The sequence below is a fragment of the Paralichthys olivaceus genome, chromosome 7 (assembly GCF_024713975.1).
Source record: "Paralichthys olivaceus isolate ysfri-2021 chromosome 7, ASM2471397v2, whole genome shotgun sequence".
Classification (NCBI taxonomy): domain Eukaryota; kingdom Metazoa; phylum Chordata; class Actinopteri; order Pleuronectiformes; family Paralichthyidae; genus Paralichthys; species Paralichthys olivaceus.
In genome coordinates, this window is record NC_091099.1 from 16772988 (window position 1) to 16787525 (window position 14538).

The 14538-nt window shown below is 38.9% G+C and overlaps 1 protein-coding gene across 23 annotated transcripts in view; it reads left to right on the forward strand.

Moving 5' to 3' along the window:
- LOC109624508 (pleckstrin homology domain-containing family A member 5-like) overlaps positions 1-14538 on the forward strand; it is an 88288-nt gene that overhangs the window by 43879 nt on the left and 29871 nt on the right. For 14 of the 23 annotated variants that reach the window (XM_069528192.1, XM_069528190.1, XM_069528198.1 and 11 more), the window contains exons 4-7: positions 4842-4925; positions 8395-8433; positions 12842-12962; positions 13084-13188. In XM_069528192.1, coding sequence (XP_069384293.1) covers positions 4842-4925; positions 8395-8433; positions 12842-12962; positions 13084-13188 — 349 coding nt within the window. The remainder of the gene's footprint in view (positions 1-4841; positions 4926-8394; positions 8434-12841; positions 12963-13083; positions 13189-14538) is intronic. The other 9 variants (XM_069528191.1, XM_069528212.1, XM_069528213.1 and 6 more) reach the window with 2 other exon arrangements.

A 14538-nucleotide genomic window follows, 5' to 3' on the forward strand; every position in this document is an offset into this window, starting at 1 on the left:
GCCTCCTGTTAGGGCCTCCTAACCTCTGTGTTAAAATGAAATTATATGTTTCAAAACTCATGACGACCTTTCCCCCCTCTCTCTTTCACTCAAGTGTAAAGATTCTTTTCGGAGCCTCTCGGTTTTTTGTGGTTAAACTATATTAGAAGGGGGAGTAAAGGATCAAAGGCCCACCCAGAACAGTAAAACCTAAAGCCTGTGGAGTGTTGACCCCCAAACCTTAAGCTCTTCATTACAGCAGCTCACTGCTAATTACTGTGGACAGGATAGTCCAGAGCCCAGGAAACTGCCCGGCTCCCCTCGATCAGTGCTGCTCAGCTCCTGGTGCCACTCCTAGTTCCACCATCTCGATGCATCCAAGGTCAAGCGAAGGAGGAACCTCCTGGTGGCCTTCATCCAATCCCACCCTATAAACCAACAACGTCCCTCTGGAAAACAAAAAGGAAATCCTGAGTCCAAGTGAAGAACGAAGAGCAGTGTTTTCAAAGCAAAACAAACAATATTGTATGCGCCCCTTACTGTAAAGCCCCATGATTTTATTCTAACTCAATCTCGACTAATGTGACCACAGACCACATCCCTCAGAGCATGTGTGACCATTTTAAATGTTATTGTGAGCTAAAATTAGCTGGCAGAGGTATTTTGAAAACATATTTACTCTAAAGAGATTTGAATTTGAGCTGATAGCAATGCAGGATCTAATGATTTTGATGCCATAATGTCTGCTGCCGTCAGCTTTCATTGCATTGTTTTCTAGTAAGTTCATAGGAAACTTGTGCTACGTAAGACAAGGCAATCAACACACTTACTTTGTCAGCAACTGTTTCGCAATATTATATTTGAATAGAATAACAAAATGGCTCAAGGAGTAGACAGCCAGTGATTGTTGTGGGCTACTTTTGTAAGTTGTTCAAAAGGATTATTTCACTTTTTTGTAACTCATCTGGCCTGTTTGGGCCCACACATATTAACCACAGCCATCGTGTTACTTCATCTCCCCATGTTTTCCGCTGAGGTTTAAGAACTCGCTGTCCTCCCTGTATCACATGTATCATGTTGGGAATGTGTAGGACCTTCTCAAATAGCTTCCGGCCATATAGGTGCAGGGGCGCTTTTGATGTTGCCAGCCTCCTTGTAAAAACACTGACCTCGTACACGTGTCAGTCAGCACATGTGCAAAAGGTTTCTTCAGGCCAGGAGGGTGCTTTAATTTTCAATCTGTAACTTCAAGCAGCAAAATCATATGGGTTATTTTCATACCCATCCTTTCACTGAGTAATGAGGAAATCTGTCCTGTAGTCTTTGCGTAACCTTGCTAAATTATAAAGACAAGCAAACATGGATATAAACATACCCTCCTCAGTGGAGGTAGTTTATTAGATGTTCCAGCTCATTGAGTTTTAAAAATAAAAAATGTCCAATGTTTAAACTGTCCACAGTGAGGTCAAAGGTCAGTTTGATGCAGAGCAATCAAAAGCGCCAAATACACACGCGAACCACAACGTAATCGTGACAATTTATTGTGACCCCACCAAAGAAAAGGTTACATAACCCTGTATGTTAGGCATCTCTCTTGTTTGATTCAGTGTCCCCTCAAATAGTCCTGATGAACAGGTGCTGATAATGACTCCTGTGTTTTAATCAGCAGTGGTGGGTTTTTGGGCTAGGGCCAAGCTCCAGTATCGAGTTCCTATGGCTGATATTTCAGTAAACACCTGTCCAACATTACTTACATGAACATAAACTCACATGACGACGTACAACGTGATCAAATGGAGCCTTCTTTTGGCGTAGACCTATAGTCGAGAAGAATAGACATCGCTCTGTTGAATATCATATTCTGGTCTGCTTGATTCTAAGAAATATGTCTTGGTCTCTTTTTGCTGTTTACTTTGGCTGTTTTCACTCTGACATTTTTCATTGGACAAGTAGTGTACATTTGTCTTCCCTGAACTTGTGTGCTCATACTCATTTACTGTACTATCATTTAGAGGCAATGAGACTTCACCACATGGACCGCTGAACCAAAAACTGAGCTGTAAGCATTTGAAAACTGCACTGAGCTGCAGACTGGAAATACTAGCAAGAAAAAAGTTGTTTGGTTCATTGTTCACCCAAGACGTGTTGCTTGATTGAAAACAAAATATATTTAGAACCATAAACACTATGCAAAATGTTTTTTGACTAAATCATTACTTTTTAAAAATACCCTTAAAGGTAAAAAACACTTTATTCCCTCTAATGAATGGCATTGGCAGTTAGTTGGTGGATAAAATATACCCTTTTATTAGAACCTCTCTTTCTTTTAGCTTTGGTTAAAGGCACAGTTTGTAAATTGTTTCCAAAACACTTTATCTAACTTGTTCAAAGCCTCTTCACATTCTAATGGGATCGGCCATCAATAAAGAAGTTAAGTTCTCTAAAAAATAAGGAAAAGAAACAAAGCTTGTGTCTGTGGTCCAATAATTTAATTCAAATAAAATGATTGGCTCGCATACCTGTCTATCACTCTCCAACCTGCCTGCCGGTACTATGACTGCACATGACCAGAGTGTTTACAAGCCGGAGAGATACACCCCTGAAGCAGATACGACAGTCAGAATTTAGCGAGTGGGTCACAGAAATGTTGCCTTCTATCAGTTATCAGGCACTGCACGATCATGTGTTTTGGGGGCATATCTATGACAAGAGGGCTGATGAGAGGGGGTGGGATATTTGGTATATAGGTGGCATATGTTTTCAGCATAGCCTGCACTTGCTAGCTTTTCTAGGATTACCAACCCTAGCTTTATGTCATTATTTGCAAGGAAAGCAAAAGTATCAAAGATGAATGATTCTCAAACATTTTAATTTTTTCATTAGTTTTTTGATTTTGTTCTTTATTTTGTAAACATCTTACATGTAACCGAACTGTGGTGTTCATAAATACCTATGCAGACTCTCTCATCTCCTATTATCCGCAGCCAACCTATGTGCCGAGTAGTGCAGGCATGTGTGATGGGATACCGAAGAAAAACGGTGCCGTTGGTCTGCCCCAATACCGCACAGAGTGCTCTGCTGCCAACACTGCCTCCAGTAATTATAGACCAGAGCTGTGGAGACGCTTGCTCTCCAGGCTAAACTGAAACTAAACCCCCTATTTCATACTTGGTATTCACTCTTTTCCGTACATGAGTACCCAGTGTTTAAAAACTGTTATTTTTGGGCTGTAGCTTGACTCTCCTCTGTTTATAGTACAGCCTGAGTGAACTGGAATATAGAATAACTGTTCACGTAAAGGCAGTAGTAGTTTTGGAGACTTTTGTTGACACTACAGCTCTTTCCTTTGTGTCTTTTCTGAAGCTGTCAATATATTTGATTATATTTCCATTAACATACTCTGCTACTGAGCTTCCCATTGCTGTAACTCATGTTTAGTCATAAAATAGCCAGTGATTTTCTATCTCTGAATCAATGGTTATAACATAAGAAGTTGATGACCTGGATCTTTATGTTACATTAATTAATCAGTCTAGTAATTATTCCAAGGATGCTGTAATAGGAAAAAGTTGATTTAGAGTTTACTAGTAAACATTGAAGAGCAGTGAAGTGTATCCTTCTTTACTGAGCCCTCTGTCACTGCCCCACTGCATTTGAAACTGCTCTTGCTGTAAAGACTCTAGTCCTCCTCTCCAAAGTCTACATGGTTTGTGTCCTCACATGGAAATCATGTAAGGTTTGTCGTAATTTGGTGATAGGATGGTTGGGGGGCATCTTCTATTCCTCTGTTGTTCGCTGGTGAGTTAAGAATCGCATGACATCCTTATTTAGGTTTTGGTCATAATTGGTGAAGCAGTTTGGCACATGCCAATGTACTTGAAGTCTAAATTGATCTAATGCTGTTTTCCCCTTTTGTATATTGTGGTAAAGCTAAAGTTGTGAGGTGTTTTGCTGCAAAACTTTTGCAACAATTGTTTCAAAGTAAAAGCACTCAAGCATTTTTGTTGACTGAATCCATTCATTTGATGTGACAAGGTTTTTATTTTGAAATATTTGCAGGATGTCTGTTTTCATACCATAGAGTCCTGGAACTTAGTTTAGTACACAGGCCTACTTTTATTTGAGCAAATGCAGTAGTCATTCCAGAAATCTCACATAGCTCTGCTGCAGGCACGCAGCAGACTTGTGATGCAGCCATCCCACATTGCACACGCACCCAGTACAGCCCTGGTATCATTTATCATGTTTTACTTATCTTTTTTGGACCCTAATGCCATACTTTGTTTTTTATTGTGTAATCAAGGTTTTTTTAATCAGCTCTATCTATTTGTTTTTGCATGGACTTTGATATTGCTTGTTGAATGCTTGTTTTGGTGTTCACTATTTGGTAATCCACTATTTGGTTCATACCTCTATTTTACACTGATGACTCAAAAGTGTTTTGTAGGTCAGCAATCTAAGGGTTTTTGTCTATCTCAAGCTCATTAAAATAGCGCTAATGTTTACCATAGGTTTGACCAAAACAATCACATGGCAGCTAGGTGTAACTTTCAGTCTTGCAGTACAGACCAATTTTTTATTGATGTTTTTCTCCTTTTAGAAGTCCACACATTGGTTAGCTCGTCAGCGTTTCGCAGGGCCAACTTACAGAGACAAGCATCCATACTTATGTTCACACCTAGAGCACCACCTAATTTTATGCAGCTTACAAATAATTGCAAATTGTGTATCTCTCTACCTGGCCAATACAAAGTGACCTGAGCTGGTCTCAACCCTTTGATAATAAGGGTTTTCAGGGCAACACATCAAATTCACATTGATCATTAATTTATCCTCTTTCCTCCCTATCCTTTTCTCAACAGTCACAATGAGCGGAAGGTGACCTGTAAACATCCTGTCTCAGGTTTACCCTCGCAAGACAACTGCATTTTTGTCATCAACGAACAGTAAGTCTCTTGTTTATGCTTTCAGAATGCCACTGGGTAGCATTTTTGAACACTATTGTATGTTGATACTGAAACTCCTAATGTGTAGGGAACAAACATTGCACAACATAGGGCTGGGCGATATGACTTTTAATCAACATCACAATTATTTCAAACCTTAATGGCCAATCATTTTATAATTTTGGTAAGAGGTTATAGATGTCAGTTTCATTCATCTTTACCTAACCACCTTCTATATGCATTTCTGCCATATCATTTAAACCACTTATCTAATTAGTACTTCTTCAGCCACCTATCTTCTTGGCAAAAGCCTTAAAACCAAGGACTAACTTACTCAATGCTGTTTTCTGTCAGTGACAAAGCAGGGTTAATAACATTAATGCTAAAGGCCAACAGTACCCATCGTATCATGTATACATCAGCTTGTGGGAATGCCATGATTCACAATTCCCCCGTTGTGACCTGGTCAATAGGTCACAGCCCTTTCATTTGTCATAAGTACAAGATAAAGTCCAACAATGTCATGTCCATGTGATCTTCTGCTTTGCTCTCAGCGTAACACTCATCAGACGTCTGCCCACATGACAAGATTGTTCAGAGGTTATCTTGAACTTTCACTTCAAGGGGAACTACTCTGTGAATCTAAATGTGGCCAGTGTGTGTTTGCCTCAGAAAGTACTCCTACTCCAGTTAATGGTGCTTTGTCTAGAGTCTTGCACAATGTCCAACAGAAAAAATAGGGTATATACTGTTTTGTCATTTTTGGCCATTTTTGCAGATTCCATTTAAAATGAACTTCTATGTCCCAATCTGTAAACATACTAAATATACATGCACTAGACTGTTTGCATCATAGCCCACACACTGACATTAACCTTAACTCTTATCTTCCTCCCTGTAGCCTTAGCCCAATATTGTGCAACACTCCCTTTCTCACTTCACTTAGAATCCCGTGTCATAGCAGATTTCCCACAATGCCATACTAATGCACTGAAGTCATGTCATCACAACTGGTGTCAATTATTCTATTGAGCAACAAATGCTAATTGAAAAATCTTCTGCTGCAAGATGTGAAATGTCATTCCCATGTGGTAAACTGTTGCCAGAGTCCAATAAATAATGGGGGATGAATTCCCTAATGACCCATCACACCAGTTCCAGCTTTTTTCAATATGGGGCTCAAAAAATCAGAAATCCTGGTTTTACTGAAATATAAAGATCTTCTAAATATCCCAATATTCTCATGACCTGCATTTGGTTTAGCAGAGAGTGAATAAGAGCTTGTTGTGCCAGAACTGTCACCCTGCACTCTCTTGACACATTCCTCTGCATGCTGTGTTACTCTCACATCTCTGCTGTTTTTCACCCTGAGAGGAACAACATACCAGTGAAGATGGTATCTCATTTAGAAATTGGTGTTTTATCGTTTTAAGATAAGATGCTAAATAAATCTATATCAGATGAGCTGGAGATCAACATTATAAAACAGCAAGGAGATGAACACAAAACCTGATTCATTGTTGTTTTTTAGTTCATTACAGCACATGCCATCCAACTGTTAGCTGCGTTTTAGCAAAAGTAATGAGGAGGAAAATCTTTACGTTGGATGAGTAATAAAAGGCAAAGACAGATTTAAGCTGCCACAGGGATTAAGAAGCCAGGCTTGAAATCACTGCCTAATCTTCTCTGCACTTTAAGTAAATCCGAAATACAAAACTTCAGCTTCATTTTGGTGTTATAATTTCAAGTACCTAGTATATAATTGAGTAAAACATTTGAAGAAGATCCTCTTAACCCACCTCAAGATGTATAATAACTATAAAATATTTAAAACTACAGAAACTACAAAATTAAGATGGAGTTGCCCTGGATTTGTTTTGGGTTAACAGATTAGAGGAAGCAGAAACATTCTACTCTCAGACTGTACTTTTATCCTATTATAGATAAAAAGAGAAAATGTCTTTCTTTATGTGAAAAATCTATTTACACATCCATGAAGTCAGTTGTCTCTGCACAGTGTTGGGGATAGTTGGCACTGATCAGGTCAGACACTCAATTATCTGCTCCGTAGGAAGAACTCAGGCTTTCAATGTTATGCAAATAAAGCAGAACTCCATTGACCTGGAATACAACCAGAAAAGGTTGTTGCCCTTATAACAGTTATTGTAGCCTCTATTTCAAGGTTCAGTGTCACTCAAGTTTTATGGAGTTTGTACTGGCAAGTTTGACAAATACATATCAGCAACTCCCAGTAGCGAACTCCACTGTGTTGCTTTTGAGTGACCAGTTTAAGCTATGACTCGTACATTAGCCTCTCCTAATCCGCTTGAACATTGTTTATAGGTAAAACAAAGTCAACATTACTAAGACAGCTGTCACTCATACTTACCCTCTCTGTTATGCCGGGAGGTGCACGTTCCTGCTTGAGTCATGGGTCAGGCACATTCTTGACACGTGACTTCACCTACCTCACCTCAGAGAATGTCAGCTTCAGCACTCTTGCGGCACTACTGTACATGTCTGAACATATTTTTAGTGATGCACATGATTATTTGCACGGGAATGTTTGTGTAGAACTGGCATGTAAAACACATTTAACCAAAACATCACTGCAGGATGATTCATAAGCCAATCAGGGCTGGTTACTACAAGTATAATCCAAATTACAAACACAATAGTTGTGTCTCAATTCAGGGGCCACATCCTTCTGAGGATGCAGTTTACCAATTCAACGAAGGAAGTGGCGTTTGTGGATTGTGTCAACTGCGAAGGGCAAACCAAAATTAGACTGTCTGGTCTTTAGAAGATTTCTGTAAACACCGTCAACAGCTCGTACCACCCTTATTGCTGTTGCCTAACAACAAAGCTGAAGCTGGACATGAAGAAAGTTTTAATGTGGTTGGCCCATTGGAGCCTTTGTTTTGCTGGGAAGGAAGGAAGCATTTGTTGCACTTGAAGGAGCCTTCAGATTTCTGTTGTGACAAAATCGGTCTCCAAATACAGCTCCCGAAGGATGCAGTCCCTGCATTGAGACACGACTAATGTTAAAATTGTTCAGGCTGGCATACAGTGGAGTTCAGAGTCAAAGTAATATTTATTAACCAATTTCACCTTTTTTTGCTTGAATGGATCAGTCAGGCCTTCTTTGTGAACTCCTTAAATGTGTCTTTTTCATTTTTGGAGTCCCTGCAATGGTGAAGGTTATAAGCATACCACTCCAAACCATCATTCTATAGTAATATTTGACAAGAAAACTAAATTGAGTTGCTGAAATGAACTGGTAATGAACATGTTTACAGTTGAGATAGCCATGTGCATGTAAATGCATGTGACCTTTTTCAGACTGTCTCGACTTCAGCACATAACGATACACAAAAATACTTATTCTGAACTTGTAATCAAATCCCTCATTTGTTGAAAGATTCAAACCTTTATTCTCAACAGATGTGTCTCTCCTCTGTTTCTTTAGTGTGAATTGTGGAAAATTGTGTCTCCCCGCATTCAGCAGGTAATACACCACAAGGTGCAAAAGGATAATGTGTGTTCTCCACATTCTTTTATTATTTTAATTTAAATTATTTGAACATGTCTGTTAATAATCCTTCTTGTGGCACACTAACAACAGACTGTGGGTGGTTTGAATGGTGTTTTGCCTGATGACCTGTTGCATATGCATTCCAAAGTCTGTTAAGGTGCACATTACTGTCTGAACCTGTCTGTTGTGATCACTTGAGGTCCCATGAACAACTCACCGCAGGCAGATCTTTACCAACCAAGGCCAAGCTGTACATCATTACATAGAGCTGAGCTGTCTGACAAATATTTTTATGTCAGTACCATTCGCTCACTTTGTTGGCAGTTTACTCATTTCCCAGACTAGTTGGTTGTCAGCACGTAAAAAAAGTTTTCTTTATAATAGGCCAAAGGCATCAGAAAGTGTGATCATTGCACACTTTCTGAAACACAACTCTGTTAACTGTCATATTTGTCTTGACAACTATGAATCTGTGAACACCCCTTCATACAAAATGGTAAATGGACTTTATTTATGTAATGCTTCAAGTCTTATCGACCACTCAAAGCGCAAGTATTCCCATTCATCCATTCACACATACATTTATTCGCTGTCGGTACAGCCTCAGGGGCAATTTTGGTATCAAGAGATCTTCAGAAAGGAGGAGCCTGCAGGGATTAACCCACCGACCTTCTGGTCATTAGCCGACCCTCTCTGCCTCCGCCACAATCTGTGTCCCTTGTGGATGTACAGGCTACTTTTACTGTGTACAGTTCTCGCTATTTTAGAGCTGGGTGATATGACCAAAAAAAATCTGTATCGTCAGCATTTTGCTTACTCACCTAAATAGAAATAAATGTTATAATATAAACACTTTTCTATGTTTTCATAATATGACCTCCTTCAAAAATCATGTTCAGTTTTGAAATGAAGAAAGGTTTCAGCATTAGCTTGCCATGCTTTGAGAAACACTGTACTGTTACAGAACAAAGACATAAATAAAGATCAGTAACTGTACATATTTGATTTATCACTGAGCTGTGAACTTGTGACAGTGTACTATGTATACACCAATACTGTGCTTGCCTTATTCTTCTCATCTTTTTTGTTCATTTCAAAGATAATGGTCAGGTTCACCACCAAACAAAAGTCTTTTAAAGCACTTATTTTCTTTAGAAATGCTGTGTGGTCATTTAAAAAATGCACCCTCAGCCACTCAGCTCAGTGTTTGCTTAGAATGGCAACATACAGACCCAGTGCACCCACACAGACGCACAAAATCCATGACTGTGATGTGACACTAATACACATTTGATGGTCTTCCTATATTGAATTGCTGAAAGGTGTGTGTGTGGTAATACCCACAAGACAAAATTATATTAACTTTGGTTGTTGACATATATTTCTCAAACATTTTCATTTATTGTTTTATTTAACATGTGATCCACAAATAATTTAATGTAGCTGTACCCCAGATGATATAACAGATATATAACACATATTTTAGGTCTCCAGTGGATATTTTCATTGACCTTGCTGTTTACATAGATCTGTGGTACATTACTCTGTACAATACAATATCCACTGCTGTTGGGTGACAAGCACCATCTCAAACAAGACAACTGTAATTCAAAGCAGAGGAGCACTGAAAACAGCTGTGGATATGAACATATGACATCCATGTTGTGTTCCATGTTAACATGTTAGTGGAAGCCAGTCAGAGCAAAGTCTCATGTCAAAGCATAAATGTGAAGCAGTTGGTGGTCTCCATTGCATGTGTGCATTGTTTTTGACATGAAGGGTTGAGAAATAAATACTGGAGAGGCCCAGATAGATACAAACCTTGGAAGCCTTGTCTACACGAATTAAGATTTTATTTGAATGGATATTTTCCCCCTCGCTTAAAAAAAAAAAAAAAAGAATCTCCATCCTCACGACTTTCGTTTTACAAAATATCTCAGTCTAGACAAGAAGATGCTCAAGCAAGCATGCCGGGCCAGTGGAGGAGCAATAAAGTCCATATCAACAATCCATTGATATATAGCAGCCATTGTTTCTGGCACATGCTCATTACACAAAGCAGCAGTGAGCATACACCATGACAGCTGTGACATCATTGTTTCTCAAAGGTTCTGTTTCACTCATACACACAAATGCACACAAAATGAAATCAGCTTGTTTTTATGCTTAAAATGATGTTTGTGTGGATAAGAGGCCCAAAAGCAGAGGGAATGTTTGTTTAGCAAAATATCCGCATTAGTCTGGTGAGGGCGTGAATTCTCAGTATGACAATGTTTTAAAATGATTTGGTATTAGCACTGGATGTACTTTTTAAATAGAGTTTTCCACAAATTGAAGCAAGCCCACATCATCCAAGTATTAATAAAAAGTGGGCAGAAACATTAGTACAATATCTCATTGGGATGCTTTGGTATACTCTAACATTATTATTTGATTTTCAAGCAGAAATAAAAAAATGTAATATATCACAATAAACCATTGTTGTTCATCATTTATTTAGCTTATTTTAATCACTCCAAACACAATAGATGTAGTGTAAGTATATTTTTACTGCATCATTTTTTCTGTTCTCGTCTTCTGGTTGTCATTGGCTAAGGCAGCTAATCTGACACACTGGCTACTTTTCAATTTCACAGCGTGCAGATTGATTATCAGGCCCAAACTAATTATCAACAAGGAGCCAACACACACACAATCACACTGGAGCTTAGAGGCTGGAAATGGTTTATTGGCTAAATAGAGCATCAAATAGAGCAGTATATGAGTTAAACCAAAGTGAGTCCATTTTCTCCACCCCTCCCAACCTTTGTTTTGATGACAAGTCCGCATACCATTGATTATGGTTCACTTAGGATTTCTCCCATCACTGGAAGTGCTGAAAGTCTCTGGAGCTCATTTTCTGGAGCCAGCTCATTAGATAGAGAAGAAGTCCAATCTAGGCGGCTGCTTATCACTCTGCACAATTAGCTATTTTAGAGTAACGAGTTGAAAATTGTGCACACTTCAACTCAAGAGAGCATTAGTCACCCACTTCCCTGATGGTGTCCATGGGAATGTGTCACCTCTACACAGAACCCCAATTATACATTTAGTCATTTAGGACAACCAATTAATTTTGATGACAAAAGAACTACTCTTCTTGTATGAAATTCTCAATAAGTCAACAAGTTACATAAGTTATGTGTTTAGGTACATGATAATAAGATGTTGCGTTTGAGATCCAGACGGAATTTTTGGCTATCTCTATGAATAGCAATCTGGTGATTACTGCAGATAAATTAAAAAGCCATTAGCCGATGCTTTTTGGCGAAGTTTTCTACCTGTTTTCCTCTACATGCGGACTATTGACAGCACGGCCATACATATGCGAATGCAAAGCAAATATCACAAGTCAAAGTTCACTAAAGTTGAACTCCACGTGAAGCCACACTGCAGCTTGACCTTTTAACAAACTATGTAGCGTTGCCTCTTAATACAGGTAAAACAAATGCAGATTGTGGTTGTCAGTGTTTTGTCTGGTCATGTTTCTGAATGGTCCACAGATTCAGTTCTGCTCCAGTGCTGCATGTAAAGAACATTTTGTGTGCGTTGCCTGATCCCTTGTGATCCCTTCTTGTGTTTGTACACCTTCACTATAAAAGCATGGAGTTTTTTTTATTGATGTTAACAGTCTTGTCCTTGTGTCTGACAGATGATAGACTGAAAGACTGAACTAGGTGATATAGATGCATTTATTTTTTAATTCATACTAAATTAATATATCATTATACAGAATGGTACCATTGCATCTGAAGCTTTTCAATGTTGGGGTATTGATTGATTTAGGAGGGAAGAGTTTTCAGCAAGAGTTTTCAGATTCTGTCCCTATTCAGTGACCTGAAACCACTGTATCTGAGAGATCACACGTTTTTTCACTGCTGCAGTATTTCTGCTCTACTCTGGTTTCGCTGTCTTGTTCCCTCTAGACCACAATGTTGTTCTTTTCCTAAAGAATGTAGGACATATCCATGGGCCAGAGACAACTAGAAGTTCTATCCTATCTCATGTTTTGAACTAGCTACACTTTTCCACATTTGCTTTAAAGAAAGCTTTATAGACATCCTGGCCTGATTCCCTGCTGTAATTGCAGTATTCCAATATGGACAGACACTGCAGTGCATTTAAAGCCGTTAGAGGAATGGAAATGTATCTATGGTGAGAGTAATTGGCTTGATCCATAGATCTGGGTTTAGACCTTATTATAATAGGTTGAAGTTTAGAGAAATGCTAGAGGAACTGAGAATAAAGGCTGTGTCTTCCTATGAACTTAAATAGGTTGTCCATATCTCTGACTTATTACTGTCCTTTGTCCTAACTGCATACTTTGTTCTTCTTATTTCAGATCTGCCTCCAAAGTGCCAGCGAATGAAAAGAAGGAACGAGCACTAAACATCATGAGTGAGGCCTCCAACTACACAGGTGGCTCGGACTATGCCGCTAACCCCAGTAGCCCAGCAGGAAGAGTACGTAACACACATTATTACCATTGGATTCTCAAACATGTCTGTTAAGTTGGGGATGTTTTTGAAAGTTTAAGATTGAACTCACTTTGCTGTTTAATCATTCATGCTTTTTTTTTTCTAGCCCTCAAGGCCTTCCAAAAAGATTCATAATTTCGGGAAGAGATCCAACTCTATCAGGAGGAATCCCAGTGCCCCAGTAATGAAGAAAAACTGGCTTTATAAACAGGTAAGCAAGACCACATGACTTCAAGTTAAACTTTATATTTGTGTCAATAAATCGCCCAACGTCCAAAGTGTTGAGAAGCTGAATATGTAAATTAGTTAGATTTCATTGTGGATTGCCATGAAAACTGGTCCAGACATTAATTTCTCTCTAAAGATGAATTCTGCTGTTGATTCCCTTACTGTATTTTGTGATTATCAGTTTAGCACATGTCAACCTGCTAAAACACAAAAAGGTAAACATTGGACATGTGAACAGTGATACAGCAAAATTAGATAATTGATTATCCATGTTGTTTTTTTTCTACTTTGTTGATATTGATGTTTAGATGTTCACATGAGTTTATTTTATTTGTTTGCTCATTTTTTTCAATAAATATATTTGTACTAATGCAACTGATAATTACAAATGAGGATATTTTGGATAGTTTCTGTATTAAGCTTAGGGAACATGAGGTCATCTTATTAATGCAGACTTTATTTTTTAACACAATTTTCCTTCTTACACATGAAACAAGGCTTATGTTCTCCTTCCCCCCTGTAACTTATGCAGCTCTTACTCTGAGCACAAAGGAAGCTTCTTTTTGAAGTCTCACAGGATCTGAACCTTTCTTTTGTCCAGTGTTTCTGCTCAGCCAGTCAACCAGCACGGCCACTGTTTAAATACCAATCCCTCATCGCAGCTCCCTGGTTACTTACAGCAGAGTGAAGAGGGGGTGCTTGAGGCGGCTCTCAGCCAGACAGGGCTCTCTCGTGCTTCCTATAAGTGGGGGACTCATTTAGTTTTGATTGCAGCCTCCCGGCACAGTTTTGTGAACACATGATGGCCTTCTTTGGTACAGCTGCCAGCTGCTGTTTCTTTGGGGACCTCAATCGGGGGTGACGTAGATCAAGCTAAAGACTCACAAATCTGCTACCCTGAATGAAAGCTGGATTTGCACTTTTATTTTCCAGCCTTATTGAAACCTGGAAGCTATTGAAGTCCTTGTTGAGGAAACGCAACAGCCATTCAGTTGATCCTTTGGGAGAACAAAATGCCGCAGTGATTGATGTGATTGGCGAAAGCCTCGTTTTTCTTCTCCCGCCTGAACAGAAGAATCCCTAACAGAACTTTTGATTTTTTTAAGTTTATTCATCAACACATCGTAAACTGAGTGGTTAGGACCTTGATTGTACAGAGGGAGGGTGGCAAAATAATGAATGCTAGGAAATTTGAATCTTATTTATAAGTTTCAGATAAGCCTCCATACTGAACAGCATCTGGTATTGTGAATTGTAATGTGTTAAACATGCTGGTTCGCAGAACTGAATTTCCATTTAAAGTAAACTGCAGTCCGCATGCCATTTGACCATA